This window comes from Cydia splendana, chromosome 7 (genome assembly GCF_910591565.1).
Source record: "Cydia splendana chromosome 7, ilCydSple1.2, whole genome shotgun sequence".
Taxonomy (NCBI): Eukaryota; Metazoa; Arthropoda; class Insecta; order Lepidoptera; family Tortricidae; genus Cydia; species Cydia splendana.
In genome coordinates, this window is record NC_085966.1 from 14,942,237 (window position 1) to 14,963,090 (window position 20,854).

At 46.5% G+C, this 20,854-nt stretch overlaps 1 protein-coding gene across 1 annotated transcript; it reads right to left on the minus strand.

The window, feature by feature from the left end:
* Window positions 1-361: 361 nt before the first annotated feature.
* On the minus strand, window positions 362-16,039 carry LOC134792225 (uncharacterized). Its single transcript, XM_063763476.1, has 14 exons — window positions 15,759-16,039; window positions 14,967-15,146; window positions 14,353-14,536; window positions 13,731-13,880; window positions 13,118-13,314; window positions 11,905-12,115; window positions 11,226-11,344; window positions 7,702-7,815; window positions 5,526-5,717; window positions 4,749-4,862; window positions 4,378-4,481; window positions 2,077-2,212; window positions 1,301-1,445; window positions 362-569 (listed from the first exon to the last, which is right to left on the minus strand). Exons 1-14 carry the CDS (start codon window positions 15,957-15,959, stop codon window positions 385-387), a joined length of 2,232 nt encoding a protein of 743 aa, XP_063619546.1. The 5' UTR covers window positions 15,960-16,039; the 3' UTR covers window positions 362-384.
* Between the last annotated feature and the right edge of the window lie 4,815 nt (window positions 16,040-20,854).

Consider the following 20,854-nt stretch of genomic DNA (forward strand, 5'->3'; position numbering starts at 1 on the left):
ATCTGACATGGCTATTTGTACGTTATGTACAAATAGGCATAGATTTGACGTGCCCTTCCCCCGCAAATATCGGCAGACTGTTTTGTACAGAAAATGACAGACAAGGCGTCTCCAGTTAGTAAATACTCTAAGTATAGACGCTATTAAATTCCACTGTGGTTTTCGTAACAGTAATTTCCGAGTTAAAAAGGTACGGAATATAATATTATGCACTTATTCCGCATACAAGTTTCGTGAACTAAATGTATTCTTTGTTGTTGAAGTTCGCTCGCAGAAGAAACCCAAGTCTAATTTCACCAACGAGAAGCGAATCGGAGACCAGACGTAAGAAAAGCAAGGAACGGAAATAAAAAGCTTCCACTTTCAAATATAATTATATTGATCTCATTTCCTCTTCTTCCCCTTGCCCTTCTTGCCGACCTTGTGTTTGAGTTTCTGCTTGATCTTCTCCTTGCGGATCCGGTCCTTGACGATCTGCCCCTTGTCGCGGAACTCTTTGGACGAGCCCGTGGACTTCTTCTTGGCTATGGCTTCGTTGTGCTTCACCCAGTGGGGACGGAACTCGGATACTGGAAAGGATTGAGAGATTTATTGGTGTTGTATTGAATAGCGCCCATGAATAAGGACATGCCAAGGCACTTTTATACATAAAGAACGATTAGGTAAAGTTTCATTTCGCTTGGTAATGACGAAGGAGGATAACGTGCCGAGCGTGATGGAACGAGGGAGAGCTCTGGGCTATAACCGCGAAAATCGAAGTTTGCAAATTGCGGGCATTTTTCTCTGTCAGTCTAATTACGCCTCCATTGGAGTAAAAGAGAAAGATCCCCGCAATTTGCGAATTTAGGATTTCGCGGTAGCCCCTCTGTCCCTTTCTAAATGTTGCCATTTAGGAAAAAACTAACATAATTATAATTAAACATCTGCAATATTCGCGAAAATCATTCCCGCGGCTGTCAAATCCGATTTTCGTACTTGCACCCGCGACTGCAATATTTACGAAGAGAACTCAAAGTCGCGGCGCCACTCATCAGTTTTCCCCGATGAAATTAGGCGAGACCTTAGCGCCGTTCACTGCCCTATTATAAGCAACTTGAGCAGCCTAAGCAAACTACCGAATCCGACACAAGACCAGACGATACAACGGAGCCACGCCATTTTGTCGCCTAAATAGTGTTTAGTTTTAAAGTTTAAAAATGCAGATACATGCGAGCATAATGTTAGTCTAAGCCCTAAGGTATTTGGTAATATGGGCCTTGTTGCCTGATTTAAATTTTGAAATAAATAAATAAGCACTTACCAGGCCGTTTCCTGTTGGCGTTAGTGTCCTCATCCTCGTCCTGGTCTTGAGCGTTTCGTTTCCGCCACTCCTCGTAGCGGCCACTGCGGAACGAGGCTGGGACTCGCCCACCACTCTCAGTTCGGATCATTTTGCGCCCGCCGTCCTATGAAAACGATCAAAGTAGAAAGTAAGTGATCTAAAAAATTTTTACTCAAATGTGCATCAATTTTCAGCTCTGAACAATTTGACAATAACCTGAACCTGCCTAATCGCAAAACATTTTGGCAACAAGTAACTACAAGATCTTGTTAAGATTTATACAAGGTTGCTGGTAGTTCTGCAAAAAAAAATTCTATGGGCAGGTTGTCTAAGTCGGCTAACCTTCCATACAAAGAGCAAAAATGTCTTCTTCTACTTTCTCCTAATCAGGCCCCGTAGACAATATGCCAACGCTAACGCTCCGTAGCGAACGAAACGCAACTGTCATTGTCACACTAATATGGAAGAGTGATAGAGAGACACAAAGCGATTCCACGGCGAAGCGCAAGCGATCGTCACCTTGGCTAGGCCGCCAGAACACGATTTTAAAGTTGGTTAAGCAGATCTTGTCAGTAGAAAAAGGTGGCAAATTTGAAAAATGTAGGCGCGAAGGGATATCGTCCCATAAAAAAATTGAATTTCGCGCCTTTTTCTACTGACAAGATTTACTTGACCATCTATAGTTTTGTTACACCTTGTATAGAAATAAATCGCTGACACAGACATTAAGTGGTGGTGATTCGTGTATGACTGACCTGGTCTGCGTGCACCATCTTCTTGCGCTTGCGGTCCCAGCGCATCTGGTTGTGGTGCGCGCGCGCCGCCTCGCCGCTGTCGGCGCCCATGTCCAGCTCGGCGGACGCTGCGCCCGAGTTGAAGTTCACCGCCATGCTGTAAACATAGTTATATTGGTGACTGAGTATTTTAACCCTTAAATGCATGATTTTTTCTTTTTGCCTGAAATTAATATATGTATCACATAATTGTTTGCAGGTTCTAGGAAAAAAAAAAAAATATATATAACTTCGATTTTCACTGCGAAATCAGTGTTAGAAGTTGAATTGGCTAAATCATACACTCGCGATCAAAAAAATCGACTCAAGCAACATTTTTTACTTATGGTCGTTTTTCCGGAAAGCGGGAAATATTTAAGTAAAACTTTGAATGCAATTTTGTTGAAAAAAATGATGTCTCTGAGTCAGTTTGAGCCCAGTAGCAGGTCTTCTTGGGGTAAGGTTGGCTTCCTTGAGTCTTCGCCGAACTGTTGGGAGTGCTAACAGGCACAACCCGGTTCCGCATCAGGTCTCGCTGGATGGCAACAGCGGTACGGTGGCGATTACGAAGACTGGAGGTGACGATGAAGCGGCCTTCCCTCTCCGTTGTGCACCGCTGACGGCCAGATCCTTGTTTCCGTTTCAAGGTTCCAAATCGACGAAACCGACGGTAAACTCTGGAGACAGCAGACTGGCTTAAATTCAGCTGCTCAGCAACAGAACGCTGTGAGAATCCTCGATTCACCAAGGCGACGACTTCGGCGGCTTCAGCTTCGGTGGTATCCATTTTTCCAAGGTGATTCCGGTGAAAGATTGCGAGGAGATGTGCACTGGTCAACTTCTGATAAGCGACTGATAAGAAATAACCGGTTAAACCGGTTTTATTGGTCTCAAGGGGGCACAACTCGTGCATATCATAACCATGCAAAATGCCATTTTGTACAAAAACTGCAATAACCTAAAAACTACGCAAGCGAGATCGTTGTCTTTTACTGTTTTTTGTAGCTGAATAAATTCGTAACAAAATTGCATTCAAAGGTTTACTAAAATATTTCCCGCTTTCCGGAAAAACGACCAAAAGTAAAAAATGTTGTTTGAGTCGATTTTTTTGATCGCGAGTGTATTTATCTAAATATGTAATTTTCAGTAATAGATATATGATTTTTTTTACTACCATTAGAAAGATACACTATTTGTGCTATACCTATGAAAAAGTTTTTAAATATAAAATAATTACAAACCCCGAAAACAGCGTTCAAAATCACATACTAAAAATTATCAACCTCTAGATTTTTGCACACTTTCCGACTTTTCGTCTTAAAACGAATGTAATTTTTATAAATTAAAAAACTTGCGTAAATTTAACCCTTAAATCATCACTTGACGTTTGATATAAAGGTGCATTCAAGAACGCAAGCCTTCTTTTTTTAAATCTATGAGCTTTCTAATGCTTTGTAGACATTTGGCAACACTATGCATTTAAGGGTTACGTCATCGTCTGCTTGTCTCGTATGTGGAATTACCAATTACAATAGGGTATTATACTGTATTTAAAACAAATTATTTTACACCAAGCATGAAATAAAGCACCAGATAATTATTAGAAAAACACTGATAGGAGTTATTTTTAAACACAAGTTCTATTTAGTAAATCGGATATAAGTATACAAAGTAGCTGAGTTTGACAGTTCAAAAAAAGTAACTGATTTGACTAGGGGCTATTCATAAATTACGTCAAATTAGGGTGGGGGGGTCTGGAATCGTCAAAAAACGATGACGTAATTTATGGACAGCGCCCTAGTAGGAAAATACCCTATTAGTGTGTTGATATTTGCCTCTACATTACATTCCATAAAACTAATAATTCATAGAGTCTGTGCTGTGGAACTTGGGAACCAATACATTCTATGACTCTTTTTTGGCACACTCTATAAACATTGATAAATTCCTACAATTTTGCTCCAAATAAAATGACCTCTAAAAATTGCATCGATATGAGTATATAATATAAGTTCATCATTTAAATTCGTAAGTCCCGAGACTTTTAAAATATTTAATTTTACAGATACTGAATAATCTTTATAGAATCCAAAAAAAAAACCACTATCAAGCCCTGATCAAAATGGAAATAAGAAAACAGTACAACTTTCACTTAGGAATGTATGTATGTAGTCTGGAACTTGGGAGGATAAATCTGGACATATTAAATCATAAAATCAATTTCTAACGTAGGTATATACCTAGTTTAATTCACTTAGAATGTATAAGTAATTGTGTACATACCCAACTTCAGTAACTTGGTCGCTGGCTTGGTGCGGTATGTAATTCTCGTCTCGAACCACTTCCTTCTTCTTTAATTTGCCCTCTATGCTCAATATTCCTTCAGCCTGAAAGTTATTTAAATGTTGATTTTGTGCAATACACCGAAAGACTTTCATGTTTACTTAAAAGATAAACTGTTGTAGAAGTCTCCAAACTTTTGTCACTTTTTGTTGTTTTCCACTTATGTGGTGAGCTGATAATCTCTCCCCTATTGGCCCTTCAGACTAACCATTTTGAAAACCTGTACCGTCCTGCCTTTCACAACAAGTGACATGATATGATTCACATGATTGCTATGTTAGTAAACATCTGCGTAAGAATGGTATATTCACCTGCAGTTTTTTGTTCTCGCGCACGCGCTGCACCAGTTTGCCGTGTTTCTTTTTCATGGTCTTCATGGCCACGTTCATCGGAGAGTCATGTTTGACGCCCAATTCGAGGATGGTCTGGAATAGGTCAGGTTAAAATAAACTTTAAATACTGACTTTAACAATATTCTTCTTCTTCCTCGCGTTATCCCGGCATTTTGCCACGGCTCATGGGAGCCTGGGGTACGCTTGACAACTAATCCCGAGAATTCACGTAGGCACTAGTTCTTACGAAAGCGACTGCCATCTGACCTTCCAAACCAGAGGGGAAACTAGGCCTTATTGGGATTAATCCGGTTTCCTCACGATGTTTTTCCTTCACCGAAAAACGACTGGTAAATATCAAATGATATTTCGTACATAAGTTCCGAAAAACTCATTGGTACGAGCCGGGGTTTGAACCCGCGACCTCTGGATTGCAAGTCGCACGCTCTTACCGTAAGGCCACCAGCGCTTTCAGCGCTTTAACAACATTATATGTTCAGAAATCGAATTTAATATCTGGTTTACTGAGCTATAAATGTTTCTTTTATGCTATGATGGTGGCAAACAACCGTATAACTTGTCAAACTTACCCATTTAGGTTCGTAGTTCTTTATCTGCTCCGTCGGCCCCCTGTCCTTCGTCTAACAGCGACAGGTGTCTGAGCGTGAGTGGTGTACTTGTCTTGGCCTTGATGGTCTGTCAGTGACAATGCAACTTAGCCCTGTATGTTATGTCAGTATCTACAATGTAACATACCCCTTTAGGTGTGTAGTTCTTGATCTGCGCCGCCAGGTCGAGCACGGATCTCTGTCCCTCGTCTAACAAGGCCGGGTGTGTTAAAGTAGGTGGTGTAGTTGCTTTAGCACGCTTGTTGGCGTCGGCGGAGGCCGGCTCGCGCCACTTGATGTACTGCTGCCAGCCGCGACCCATTACGCGGGCTGCGTCTTCCTGAACAAATATTTATAGATAAGTTAGAAACGGTTCTAAAAGTTTTGAAGTGTAAGTTAATTTACCAAATCATAAGAACCTGCTACCACATTTCTCTACAGAGGAACTTCCACGTAACCGGAACAATAGTAGGTATTTCATATTGAATGGCCATGCATTTGTAGTGTATACTAGATATAGTTATGTACGTAGTTCATAGGATATATATAAGGACCATGTACTCATGTATTTAGAGCAGTAATAAAACATCATTTAAGCTGAACACTTGTTTCTACTCGACTCCGAATCCTCACCTTACATGGCGATCCTGCCATATACGGTGTCGCGCGTGCGGTCAGTCACCGAGTGATATTGAGAGCTCAATTAATTACAATGTAAACATAGCTCAAGTGGACGATTAATAGAACAATTAAATAACGTAATGCTGTTTCTCACGGTTAAGTGGTTATGCTGTTGCTGAGCCAAAGTTTCATCATGGGGGCTACAAAATCAAAAGAAGAGGTTATCATCGCACAAACTGCGGCCGGAGGTGACAATAAGGCTTCTGCGGGCACCGACGAACTTCGATTCCACGCAAGTACCACTAATATTATCCTGGGTATAATGCTCCTCATATTCGTCATTGGAGGAGGCTACGCCCTGTACAGAAGGTGTAAGAAAACCCACAAGAAATGGATGCGCCAGGAGGTCGCTCTAGCTGAACTGCAGCGTGCTGCTCGTACGGCTCCTATAAGTGTTTGAGTGAAGTGTTAACGGATAGCGGGTATCGTGAAGTGTGTGTATCGGATTTTTTTTTGTGTGATAGAGTTTCAACGGACAGAAAAACAATTGCTACTAAGTGATATAGTGAACAAAGTTTCATATGAAGCAATCTAAGGACAGTAATGTGACGCCAATGTAAGTTAAAATAGGTATATTAAACTAGTAGTTATAATTTTGTGACCCCGACCCGAATGGAATTACTTCATATTTAATTACACAAACGGGTCTACCGCGATATAATTTCATTGTTTTTACCTTTAATTCCGACGTTTCAGCTGAGTTGCACCAGCTGTGGTCACGGAAAGACTGACGTCCCAACAAATGTCAACGGAGATATTAATAAAACACCACTAAACTACCCGAAATTAGTTTATAAAAATGTTCGGGGTAGACAAAGAAATTGCAGCTACCCGTTAAAGTTTAATGTTTATTGTCCACGGCACGACACGCAACACTCACAGTATCCGTACACTGGTCCGAAGATATATCCGCTGGTTTCAACATTTGAATCACTGGTCCCCAAGTAGACGATAATTTGTACCCGTCCTCACGATTGAAATTTTTAGGGTGTTTTTTAATTTCAATCGCCTCTCTCACGATCCGCGGATAATAGTGTCGCTCGTTGGAGAGGACTTTGGGTTTATGTAGCTCAATCCAGTGATTCGTTCCTGTTGTCAGCAAGTGCTCAGCTATTGCGGATTTGTTTACATGGCGATTTTTAACAGCTGCTATGTGTTCCTTCACCCTCTCTTGAACGCTGCGCTTAGTTTGGCCAATGTACGCACTTCCACAACTGCATTCTATCTTGTAGACACCCGGATTCTGATACGGAATGACATCCTTTGGGCTGTGTAATTAAATATGTGTACAAAACGCGAGAGTTTAAAGTGGAATTACTTCACCCGGAGTGACAGATCTCATGGGAAATATTTTCGAGCGGGAAAGTTTTATTGGAGTATAAATTAAAAGGTATCGCAATGTTGTAACTTGAAGATGGAAGTTGAATAAAACTCAAGTTATAGAATTATCATAGTTTAATTGATTAGAGCCTGGCGTCAATAAGTTTCCCTTACAAAACGAATGTTTTCGAGAATGACCCAGCTCTATTCCTATTGACTGCCCTAAGGAACTTACAAAGACACTAAAGTTTTTGTACTATGACATGTTCGATTTGTGTCATTTTTTTGAAATTCTGACAATTATCAGTGGTATTACTACGTACGATCTCATTGTAGTTCTTCTCCCAGGCCATGACGTCCTGGTGCCGCATCTCGAGGGCGCTGGCGGGCATGCAGCCCCACACGCCGCTCGGACACGCCAGACCAGACTCGGATACCTGCGAACAAAGACTGCATGTTAACATGTACTATTCTAAAGGCCGGTGACACCGAACGCTGGTGCTACCGCTTTGAGCATTTAGCTATCTGTGGCCAAGTTTTGTAATAAGGTCTAATACTGTTAGGAGTGTCGGCGTTTGTACCTGGTCGGGGCGGGTGAGGTCGGCGGCGAGGAAGAGCTGCAGGTCGAGCAGGTGCGCCACGTCGCCCGCCGCCGCCAGCGACCACGCGCGCCCCGCCCGCCCCGCGCGGGCGCTGTACAGTTAGGAGTGCTGGTGTTTGTACCTGGTCGGGGCGGGTGAGGTCGGCGGCGAGGAAGAGCTGCAGGTCGAGCAGGTGCGCCACGTCGCCCGCCGCCGCCAGCGACCACGCGCGCCCCGCCCGCCCCGCGCGGGCGCTGTACAGTTAGGAGTGCTGGTGTTTGTACCTGGTCGGGGCGGGTGAGGTCGGCGGCGAGGAAGAGCTGCAGGTCGAGCAGGTGCGCCACGTCGCCCGCCGCCGCCAGCGACCACGCGCGCCCCGCCCGCCCCGCGCGGGCGCTGTACAGTTAGGAGTGCTGGTGTTTGTACCTGGTCGGGGCGGGTGAGGTCGGCGGCGAGGAAGAGCTGCAGGTCGAGCAGGTGCGCCACGTCGCCCGCCGCCGCCAGCGACCACGCGCGCCCCGCCCGCCCCGCGCGGGCGCTGTACAGTTAGGAGTGCTGGTGTTTGTACCTGGTCGGGGCGGGTGAGGTCGGCGGCGAGGAAGAGCTGCAGGTCGAGCAGGTGCGCCACGTCGCCCGCCGCCGCCAGCGACCACGCGCGCCCCGCCCGCCCCGCGCGGGCGCTGTACAGTTAGGAGTGCTGGTGTTTGTACCTGGTCGGGGCGGGTGAGGTCGGCGGCGAGGAAGAGCTGCAGGTCGAGCAGGTGCGCCACGTCGCCCGCCGCCGCCAGCGACCACGCGCGCCCCGCCCGCCCCGCGCGGGCGCTGTACAGTTAGGAGTGCTGGTGTTTGTACCTGGTCGGGGCGGGTGAGGTCGGCGGCGAGGAAGAGCTGCAGGTCGAGCAGGTGCGCCACGTCGCCCGCCGCCGCCAGCGACCACGCGCGCCCCGCCCGCCCCGCGCGGGCGCTGTACAGTTAGGAGTGCTGGTGTTTGTACCTGGTCGGGGCGGGTGAGGTCGGCGGCGAGGAAGAGCTGCAGGTCGAGCAGGTGCGCCACGTCGCCCGCCGCCGCCAGCGACCACGCGCGCCCCGCCCGCCCCGCGCGGGCGCTGTACAGTTAGGAGTGCTGGTGTTTGTACCTGGTCGGGGCGGGTGAGGTCGGCGGCGAGGAAGAGCTGCAGGTCGAGCAGGTGCGCCACGTCGCCCGCCGCCGCCAGCGACCACGCGCGCCCCGCCCGCCCCGCGCGGGCGCTGTACAGTTAGGAGTGCTGGTGTTTGTACCTGGTCGGGGCGGGTGAGGTCGGCGGCGAGGAAGAGCTGCAGGTCGAGCAGGTGCGCCACGTCGCCCGCCGCCGCCAGCGACCACGCGCGCCCCGCCCGCCCCGCGCGGGCGCTGTACAGTTAGGAGTGCTGGTGTTTGTACCTGGTCGGGGCGGGTGAGGTCGGCGGCGAGGAAGAGCTGCAGGTCGAGCAGGTGCGCCACGTCGCCCGCCGCCGCCAGCGACCACGCGCGCCCCGCCCGCCCCGCGCGGGCGCTGTACAGTTAGGAGTGCTGGTGTTTGTACCTGGTCGGGGCGGGTGAGGTCGGCGGCGAGGAAGAGCTGCAGGTCGAGCAGGTGCGCCACGTCGCCCGCCGCCGCCAGCGACCACGCGCGCCCCGCCCGCCCCGCGCGGGCGCTGTACAGTTAGGAGTGCTGGTGTTTGTACCTGGTCGGGGCGGGTGAGGTCGGCGGCGAGGAAGAGCTGCAGGTCGAGCAGGTGCGCCACGTCGCCCGCCGCCGCCAGCGACCACGCGCGCCCCGCCCGCCCCGCGCGGGCGCTGTACAGTTAGGAGTGCTGGTGTTTGTACCTGGTCGGGGCGGGTGAGGTCGGCGGCGAGGAAGAGCTGCAGGTCGAGCAGGTGCGCCACGTCGCCCGCCGCCGCCAGCGACCACGCGCGCCCCGCCCGCCCCGCGCGGGCGCTGTACAGTTAGGAGTGCTGGTGTTTGTACCTGGTCGGGGCGGGTGAGGTCGGCGGCGAGGAAGAGCTGCAGGTCGAGCAGGTGCGCCACGTCGCCCGCCGCCGCCAGCGACCACGCGCGCCCCGCCCGCCCCGCGCGGGCGCTGTACAGTTAGGAGTGCTGGTGTTTGTACCTGGTCGGGGCGGGTGAGGTCGGCGGCGAGGAAGAGCTGCAGGTCGAGCAGGTGCGCCACGTCGCCCGCCGCCGCCAGCGACCACGCGCGCCCCGCCCGCCCCGCGCGGGCGCTGTACAGTTAGGAGTGCTGGTGTTTGTACCTGGTCGGGGCGGGTGAGGTCGGCGGCGAGGAAGAGCTGCAGGTCGAGCAGGTGCGCCACGTCGCCCGCCGCCGCCAGCGACCACGCGCGCCCCGCCCGCCCCGCGCGGGCGCTGTACAGTTAGGAGTGCTGGTGTTTGTACCTGGTCGGGGCGGGTGAGGTCGGCGGCGAGGAAGAGCTGCAGGTCGAGCAGGTGCGCCACGTCGCCCGCCGCCGCCAGCGACCACGCGCGCCCCGCCCGCCCCGCGCGGGCGCTGTACAGTTAGGAGTGCTGGTGTTTGTACCTGGTCGGGGCGGGTGAGGTCGGCGGCGAGGAAGAGCTGCAGGTCGAGCAGGTGCGCCACGTCGCCCGCCGCCGCCAGCGACCACGCGCGCCCCGCCCGCCCCGCGCGGGCGCTGTACAGTTAGGAGTGCTGGTGTGTGTACCTGGTCGGGGCGGGTGAGGTCGGCGGCGAGGAAGAGCTGCAGGTCGAGCAGGTGCGCCACGTCGCCCGCCGCCGCCAGCGACCACGCGCGCCCCGCCCGCCCCGCGCGGGCGCTGTACAGTTAGGAGTGCTGGTGTTTGTACCTGGTCGGGGCGGGTGAGGTCGGCGGCGAGGAAGAGCTGCAGGTCGAGCAGGTGCGCCACGTCGCCCGCCGCCGCCAGCGACCACGCGCGCCCCGCCCGCCCCGCGCGGGCGCTGTACAGTTAGGAGTGCTGGTGTTTGTACCTGGTCGGGGCGGGTGTGGTCGGCGGCGAGGAAGAGCTGCAGGTCGAGCAGGTGCGCCACGTCGCCCGCCGCCGCCAGCGACCACGCGCGCCCCGCCCGCCCCGCGCGGGCGCTGTACAGTTAGGAGTGCTGGTGTTTGTACCTGGTCGGGGCGGGTGAGGTCGGCGGCGAGGAAGAGCTGCAGGTCGAGCAGGTGCGCCACGTCGCCCGCCGCCGCCAGCGACCACGCGCGCCCCGCCCGCCCCGCGCGGGCGCTGTACAGTTAGGAGTGCTGGTGTTTGTACCTGGTCGGGGCGGGTGAGGTCGGCGGCGAGGAAGAGCTGCAGGTCGAGCAGGTGCGCCACGTCGCCCGCCGCCGCCAGCGACCACGCGCGCCCCGCCCGCCCCGCGCGGGCGCTGCGCCCTGCGGACATCGGGGCACGTGTTCAAACTTACGTTCTACACATAGTATATATGCCATGAGGTAATGTCGGAGCAACCAAAGTGCTCAAAAATACAGTGAAACCTGGATAACTGGGATCTCAAGGGACGAGCAAATTTGTCTCACTTAAAGAGGTATTCCACTTACCCGGGGTCTCAGTTAGCCAGGTATATATAAATTTCTCTCATTTATAGAGTGTTCCATGAATAGAGGTGAGAAAAGAGGTTTTTTCAGTTATAAAGGTGGTAAATAAGGTATTTTGTCAACATTATGTATGAGTTGTAACCATCGACAATAAATAAAGGTAAAGTAATCCTTGTCCTTAAATAGTTTTTTAAATCTGTTCAATTTTTTATTCGAATTAACTTTGAATGATTCTACACAAAGGATAGATTTTGTTAAATTTAATTTAAAACGGACTTCATTGCGTCTTAGAAAATGCACTTTAACTTCTTGATAATAGACGTTTTCTTCAGATATTTGTGCGGCCAAGCTTAGCCAAGTGATGTGAATGAAAATATATATTGCAAGAACGTACTCACCGACTCTGTGCACGAATAGCTTAGGTTTAGCCGGGAAGTTATAATTGATCACTGTGTCCAACGCCGGCAGATCCAACCCTCTCGCTGCGACATCCGTTACTATGAGCACGGAACATTTGTTATTGGTGAAACGGCCGAGCGCGATCTTGCGCGCCGATGGGTCTAGCCCGGAGTACGCGTAGGTTGAGGAGATCCCGGCTTTCTGGAGAATCTGGGATAAAAAATTAAAAAATGTATGAGGCACCTGCGCCAAAGAAGGCCCAGTTCTTAATAATATTCATAAATCCCTAACCTAAGAAGACAAATAAATAAAGAAAACATGATGTGTAGGGTCGGTACGTCAGAAGTTCTTTAGTCAAACCTGGTGTACCAAGTGCAAATACTCGACGTTGTAAAGAGTTAGTTCACAAGTAAGTAATAATCAGGGATGTAACGGATGTGGTTTTATCGGAACCGAAAACGGAAACAGATGTTTTCAATTTAGTTTAACGGAACTAAAAACGGAAACGGAACCGAAAACGGAAACGGAACCAGAATCGGAGCCTGACTTTTTAACGATGTAGTCGTTTTCCCCTTTCTAGAATAAACCTTCAGACAAAGTTTACACTTAGCCGTGTCCCCGCTAACTTCATCAAAATAGTTCCAAATCGAACTTGATTTCGGCTTCATTGTGCTTTTTTTTACACACTAACATTCATCACACACACTACACACAGTCAGTAGGTAGTACACTACCGAACACATACGATTTTAATTTTGATAACACGAATAAAACAAAGTATACAAACAAAAAACAAATTAGCGTAGCACGTGGCAAGCGGGGCGATGAGCGAATGACTGGTATGAACCTGTTTGTTTTTGATGTACGCCGCCGCCGCGCGAAGCATTGACTTCCGTTATAAGTTCCGTTTCAAACATAACGGAACCGGAACAGAAACGGATGTGTAATACTAAACGGAAGTTCCGCCTTAACGGAAACGGAACCGGAGCTCCGTAACATCCCTGGTAATAATGCAACCTTGCTGTTTTTGTAGCTATAAATTACGTATTTGTTGAATAAAACTTTAGTCTTTAATCAGCATTCACTTGTTTAATTGCTCTTCCAACTTCCCGCACCACATGGCGACCCTGTTTGCCACGTGGTGCTTGGTCGCCGGTCGCGGCGTAACATATCTTCTTCGTAATGTAGGTGGGTTGTCTAGTTAGGTCTCACCATGTGCAGGTACTCGACGTGGTGCTTGGTGGCGGCGAACACGACGGCCTGCGGCGTGGTGTCCGTCAGCACGTGCTCCAGCAGCAGCAGCAGCGCTGCCGTCTTCAGTTCCGCTCGCACGTAGATCCAGCCCAGCCATAGGGTTGATGGCAGCTTCCAGTCCACGTCCAGACGGATTAGCACCGGGTCGGATAGGCCTGCTCATATAAATAACTTTGAATAAGTTTTATGTTGGTGAATGTAAACTCAAGGCCAATCAAGAGTTGATTTTTATAGGCATGTAAAGTGACCCGTTTTGTTATAGACTTTATTTGTTGAAGTGTCAAAAGCATGTTTAAGTTCTTAAATTGGCTAACAACAATCAAATCTGTCCTTATCAAATAATAATTTATTGAAAATATTGTTGCAAACAAGCACTACTCTAAAACGAATTCTTGACTGGGTGTACCAATAATTCCTGGCTATTATGATAAATATGCAGTTCTCAAAACTCAGGCTAGGCAAGAGAAAATTTGAAGATAGCCAATAAAACGCGCCAAAGTAAGTCTTCATTCAAAGTGATTTAGAAAGGTAAAAGACTACTAGTAAAATATAATAATTAGGTATTACTTGCCTGCACGGGCAAACTCGACCAGCATCTTGGGCAGCGTGGCTGAGAAGAGCAGGGTTTGCCGGCCAGAAGGCAGGCGAGCTACTATCTCCCGCAGTTGCTCGCCGAAGCCCAGTTCAAACAGCCTGTCCGCCTCGTCAAAAACTATCACTTCTGTAAACATTAAGATATGTACTTTTAGACATCATAGACTAAGAACTACCAGTACCACGCAATATTGTAGGGCCGAAATCAATGTGTTTACAGACTTGTAAATCATTAGGCCAGCCATTTCCACTTCCACTTAATACAAACTCTAGTATTGCAAGTCGCATTCTTCAGACTTTTTTATTGCCCTTGTACTTTAATATTGGCCTCGCAATATTATAGTCACAGACAAGTTATAGAATTGGGGTCATATAAGCATTCTTTTCATCGTCAAATTGTATTTTGTTCCATTATTACTACAGCGTATTTTGATATTTGTAATTTACATTTACAACAGTAAGGTTGTAAGTTTGGATGTAAGTCAATGGAGTTGTTGTACCCTCATACTATGAGTGCTAGCCATTTGCTTAGGATCAGTGTTACTAGCAATTATTGATGGACTAATAAGAATATTTTTACAAGTGAAAGACAAACTCACTTATATTGTCCAGTTTTAAGTTCATTTCTATGCAAATGTGAAGAAATCTTCCAGGAGTGGCCACCACAATATCCGGAGCCTTTCCTGACATCACACTGAATTGCTGCTCAATAGACTCTCCACCGAGGATAGCAGCTGAAGACAAGCCTGTGAATTTGCCCAGTTCTCGGACAAACTTCAGTGTCTGAAATTGCAAATCAATTTGTAAAATTTCATTCTTGTGTGTATACTTTTGTGTTTTTAACTATGTTGTATGCAAAAAATAGCAGAGTTAACGCTATTACTGAAAATAGTAAACTATTGATTGAATTTATTGATTTATTTTAAATTTCAAAGACACTAATTAATATTAGGCGCTTTAAACCCTGGGACTTGGGAATATCTTTTATACTGAAATTATTTCAATGTCTAGTATAATTTAATTGGATTATCCCTTTGCGAGGCAAACTCCCACAGCAGAAATGACTGTTTGAAATTTAATTAAACTCCAACATCTTTAAACTATGAATGCCAACTGAGGCATATATTTGTTTATTATTAACATAATCTTACATCGTACCTGTAGGCCGCCGTTACCGATTACGGCATGGATAACTAACTAACTAACATCGTACCTGTAAAGCCAACTCCCTGGTGGGTGACAAAATAAGGGCTCTGAAGTTCTTCCCGGGCATGGGCTTGTTGGTTGGTGCCACAAGCTTGTCCAGTATTGGCAACACGAAGCAAGCAGTTTTGCCAGACCCCGTCCGGGCCATGGCCACCACATCTTTGTTTTCTAACGCTAGTGGGATTGTCTGGAAAAGGATGATTGTGTAAAAACTTAAAGTAGTGATTTAAATGTAAACAAAGCTTCAGGGGTTGCCAAATCATGACCTGCAATCTGCCCCATGAAGGGTGCCAAATTCTGTAAAGTCTGGCCTGCAAAAAGGAAGCAAAGACTTGGCTGTGGCCTTCGAGTTTAAAAGTTAGGCGACCCCTTCTTATCTTAGCAGTGGTAGTCTAGTCTTTGGGTCAGCCTTGACTTATGGTAGTCACAAATTTACATTCAATTTGTGCTAGAACTATCGTATATAAATGACAATGGACTCGAGACTGATAAAAGCAAGACTAGTCTGCTAGTCAGAATCGTAAATACTTATCATTGCATAGAGTTTCAGTTCACTAGTAATATCTTGATTCTTGTTGAGTGAGACTCTGTATTGAAACTAATTAAAAAATACACTTAACAATAAACTTTGATCTTACAATTTTTTTGAGTACTTATATGGAGTGTATAGGCGCGGGCACAAAAATAGTTTTGTGACATTTTATTCAAATGAATAAGATTAAGTATGTATTTACGAGGCTTGTACAAAACCATGCAGTTCTTTTGAGGTTATGTTAGGATATTTTTCCTAGCAACATACCTTACGCTGTATAGGTGTCGGCTGCTTATAGCCCCGCTTGGTAATGCCTTTGAGGACTGGAAAACTTAGCCCCATCGACTGGAAACCTCCAGACCCCTTCTTTTTCTTTTTATTACTTTGTGATTCATTCTCGGGTGCCGTTTCATCTGTTGGCACATCAAAGCCCGGTAGATCGTCAAGTTTTTCTTTAGGCTTCAGCATTTTTGGTGTTAAATAAGTAGTCTTAACACTATTTTATTACATATTTTCCTGAAATTTAACTATAAACACACGTGTGACTGTTTTCGTCTGACAATAACATTGACATTGACAACCCCCTCCCGAATGACAGCACAGGGACGTTCCGTTTCATGCGTACATATAGTCTGTCAAGCCATTTCCGTGAGTGGAAAAAACGGCAAATTTAATAATTTAGAAAGCGAAGTGTTGTCTTCCCATCGAAAACTTTGAATGAGGAGCAAATGAGGAGGCACGCAGATGTCGCCCCAGCAATCCGTCATTGTTTACGATTTGTGACAAGTGTATGGTTGCGAATTTTTACTAATCCTTGCGACTTATCAAAAAAAATGTATTCATTTATGACTGTACGGGAACTGCAAACCAAGCTTCGAAGGAGAATTGCTACAGTTGGTGGAAAAAAGGCTGATTTGATACAAAGATAATCACTTAATAATTATCGTCGCCCCCATGCTAAACTAACATAAATGTAAAAACACATTTTTGAGGAGAGCGATTTGAAGCTCCTAAAATTTTTTTTTTGAAGTAGTAGTTGCAGTTGTATTGATATAGTATACACACAATGTTTTCAAAATGCATGTATTACATGATCAATATGTCAGATATGCATTATTTTATTGGAATTGGAAATTACAGCACATTCGCAATTTTGCATCTCCATAGATAGCAAAAAAAAATAGGATTTTTCACCATAGTGAACTCACGAAAGTACCACTTTCGCAAATTAAAAATCCGTTTAAAACATTTGAACCGAGGTAAAGTTACGAAAATGACAGTTTCGTGTGTTTACTCTGGTGTGTGTGAATGCTTCCTAATCTTTTGTATTCAGAAATTGAGTTGCGAATCTGTATTTATTTTTGATTTCAACAAGAATATTATGTATAATGAAACACTTCTGGCAAAAAAGAGTAGAAATTAAAAAGTGGCAATACTGTAGTGTCGTCCTTTTCAAATCAATCAAAAGCCCCCTCCAGACTATCCGCGTGAATCGCGGGCGAAGCCGCGAACGCGAGTGTGGAGTCGATTTCGCTGTCTGCGAAAATCGACTCCACACTCGCGTTCGCGGCTTCGCCCGCGATTCACGCGCATAGTCTGAAGGGGGCTTAAGAAAAACGAGACCTCACTACAGTGTTGCCACTTTTTAATTTCTACTCTTTTTTGTCAGACTTTATAACATTTACCTACTTGACAAGGCCTCATATAATTATGTCCATCCCAGTCCATCACCACCTAGAATCTGCGCAGCCGACCATCGTGTTTCTTACGGAGACGCAGATATCCTGCCCGGCAGACATTGCATACTTATTAAGTATATCCCGGCTATTCACTTGAACACAAGTTCATGAGACACGCCGGTATAAGTATTGTATGTCCGGCAGGATATCTGCTGTCGCCACCTTGATGCCTATGAACTCTATGATGACAGCTAGGGACCTGCCAGTTCTGTGGGTGTGCGTGGACTACAGTGGCCACACTCGCGTCTATGCATGCCTGTACAGGTCTTACGGTGATTTTGGGGGATTTCAACGCCTACCACATTGATTGGCTTGAGTCCAGGTCCGCCGACCACGCAGGAAGGTCTGCTTACGAATTTTCTCTGGCCTATGGACTCTCGCCACTGGTAATTTCTCCCACGAGAAAACCGAGACCATACAAGCTCTCTACTGGACCTTCTGCTGACCACACGTCCGCAGAGGCGTATTTACAAATTTGGCGCCCCGGGCCATTTTGATTTGCCGCCCCCCTTCATCAGTGACGATCTGCTGATAAAGTATTTTATTTAAGAAAAAAAAAACCTGCAACAAGTATCTTTGGGGTGTGAAATAAAAAAAAAACCGGGCAAGTGCGAGTCGGACTCGCGCACGAAGGGTTCCGTACCATAATGCAAAAAAAAAAACAAAAAAAAAGCAAAAAAAAAAAACGGTCACCCATCCAAATACTGACCACTCCCGTTGCTTAACTTTGGTCAAAAATCACGTTTGTTGTATGGGAGCCCCATTTAAATCTTTATTTTATTCTGTTTTTAGTATTTGTTGTTATAGCGGCAACAGAAATACATCATCTGTGAAAATTTCAACTGTCTAGCTATCACGGTTCGTGAGATACAGCCTGGTGACAGACGGACGGACGGACGGACGGACAGCGAAGTCTTAGTAATAGGGTCCCGTTTTACCCTTTGGGTACGGAACCCTAAAAACCGGACAAGTGCGAGTCGGACTCGTCCACCGAGGGTTCCGTACTTTTTAGTATTTGTTGTTATAGCGGCAACAGAAATACATCATCTGTGAAAATTTCAACTGCCTAGCTATCACGGTTCATGAGATACAGCCTGGTGACAGACGGACGGACGGACGGACGGACAGCGGAGTCTTAGTAATAGGGTCCCGTTTTTACCCTTTGGGTACGGAACCCTAAAAAACTAAACATTTACTCACATAGGCATTTACATTGTTTTCCTATGTACAAATTGGTTGACAAAATCATCAATGACGCTGTCGTAATTTAAAACGTTTGTCAGCTCAGCTTCTATATTAAGAAGAGCTAAGCTATTCAGGCGCTCTTCGCTGATAGTGGAACGTATATAATTTTTTATTCTTTTGAGTGCAGAAAGGTGACGTCACTAATGTCACTATTCTAGATACAGAAACAGATTTATATGGGCCGTTTTTGTCACTCAATGACGTTATATTTGCCTGATCTGATCGGTGACCGGTGGGTACTGCTGGGTTTTGGCCATTGAGAATCAAGGTGAGGCATTGGCAGTCAGGCTGGATATAGCTAAGGAGTTCGGTCGGGTCTGGCCTCGAGTCTGCTCGAGGGACTATGTTAAATACAAATGGATCGCTAGCTTTTTTTCCGGTAGACGCATATGAGCCGTATAGGTAGTAGGGCTTCCAAATACCGGACTTCTTTCAATACCGGTATTAATACCGAAACTGTCTTCATCAATACCGGGATCCCGGGATCCCGGTATTGACTATGAATCGCTTAAAATTTTGAGTTTTATTAAAAAAAGGCTCACTGTAACACCAGATATGTATGTCCTTAGCTTAGGATATTAAACAATAATCGCCATATAATTATCATTTCACCCTCCAGATTAGCAATCATTTTATCCGCCTTGTTGAATTCACCAGTCACATTTTTAGTTGAACCTACCAGCCAATATATATTCAAATTTGCCACCATAACTTCGTTTGCCGTACTACAATTCCTTGCTCATATCTTTCTACTTTTTGATATATTTTTAAGAACGAATTATATTAATATCATATCCTGAACATCAGAATTCATCACCAAATATTTATCTAACGCATAGGTATGCATAGATCTTAATTGTTTCAATTAAATGATCTTCTTTAAATAAATGGGCAAGTAATCTTCTTGATACAGCCGAATTTAATCATTTTAATTGATTTTAAACGTTATATTCGGCACATTGCCCTTGTTTTTGAAAATACCGGGATCCCGGTATTGCATTAAAAAATACCGGTATTGAAAAATGCGTTTAAACAGACGGGATCCCGGTATTTCGGGATCCCGGGATCCCGGTATTGGAAGCCCTAATAGGTAGTAGACGGAAGCTGCTCCGATAGTGTGGATATTACCGCTGGCGTTGCACTAGGTTCTGTGCTGTCATTGCTGCATATCAATGATAATCATTGCTATGCAGACGACAGTAGTAAAGACGCGTATTACACAGGCCGTGCCATTATCCTACATTCTGTGGTGCTGGAAAGTCTAGAAAAGTATTGTATTTGTATCTGATATCGAGAGCACTCATCTATACTGAGTTTCGGCATGGGATCGGAACAATTAAGTGAGATTCAATATCACGAAGACACAAGAATCGCCCAATGTAGTCAGATGGGTCACAAATAATGTAGGTACGTAAGTGAAAAGGCGAGCGTAGCGAGCGCGAAATTTTTTCGAGAAAATAGTAGGTAAATTTTTAGGGTTCCGTACTTCAAAAGGAAAAAAACGGAACCCATATAGGATTACTTTGTTGTCCGTCTGGCCGTATGTCTGTCTCAATATAAAGGGTCTTGACATGACAGAGGGCGGCAAAATAATGCTTGTTATGTAAATTTTACAAATAAATAGGGCAGCGAAAAAATTCTGGTTTACCCTATCTGAACAGCAAATAAAATATTTTTTGACCCAAATTTGCCGCCCCCTAAAATCTGCCGCCCTAGGCTTCAGCCTACTCAGCCTAGTGGTAAATCCGGCACTGCGCCGTACTAATACTTCTTGAACGAATATGTTGCTTAATTTAGGTACTTGTTGGTAGATATTTTAAGCGGGTTTGAAGCGTTCGTTTGTTTATTAATTTAAATGTCAATTAAAATATAATAAAAAATATAGCTAAGTTTGATTATAAAAGGCGCCCAGAAAAAGCCGCGAGGGGGCGGCTTCGCCGCCCCCCCGCGGCCTGCCGCCCCGGGCCATGGCCCCCTTGGCCCTAGGGTAAATACGCCCCTGCACGTCCGGACGGATATTCCGTCTCAGTGATCGCGCTTCTCGGTTCATCCGATCACTGCCTCTGGGTTTTTTTATAAAATTATGTTCATCCAATCACTGTCTCGTCCGGACATCCACCACGATCCACCACGGCCAACTAGCTCGCGACGCGTATGGCAGTATAAATCAGCAGATTGGGACATACTGTGTGAATTCTACGCATTCGTACCCGTGTAGGCAGCTCTGATTCACATCAGAATATCCTGCGCAGCCAATGTCACCGAGACGATACTGGTGGGTTTTTTTGGGGCATCAACAGCAATACAAAAATGGATTGTTTCATTCCCAATTCGGTAATAGCTGCGGGAGCAAAGAGACGTCCTTGGTTTAATCAGCCC

Coding starts and splice junctions, on each gene's coding strand:
- LOC134792225 (XM_063763476.1), bottom strand. CDS start 15,959: ATGCTGAAGCCTAAAGAAAAACTTGACGATCTACCGGGCTTTGATGTG. Junction 11,345..11,904: donor GCTATTCGTGCACAGAGTCG/GTGAGTACGTTC, acceptor CGATGTCCGCAG/GGCGCAGCGCCCGCGCGGGG. Junction 4,863..5,525: donor AGAACTACACACCTAAAGGG/GTATGTTACATT, acceptor GACCTATTCCAG/ACCATCCTCGAATTGGGCGT.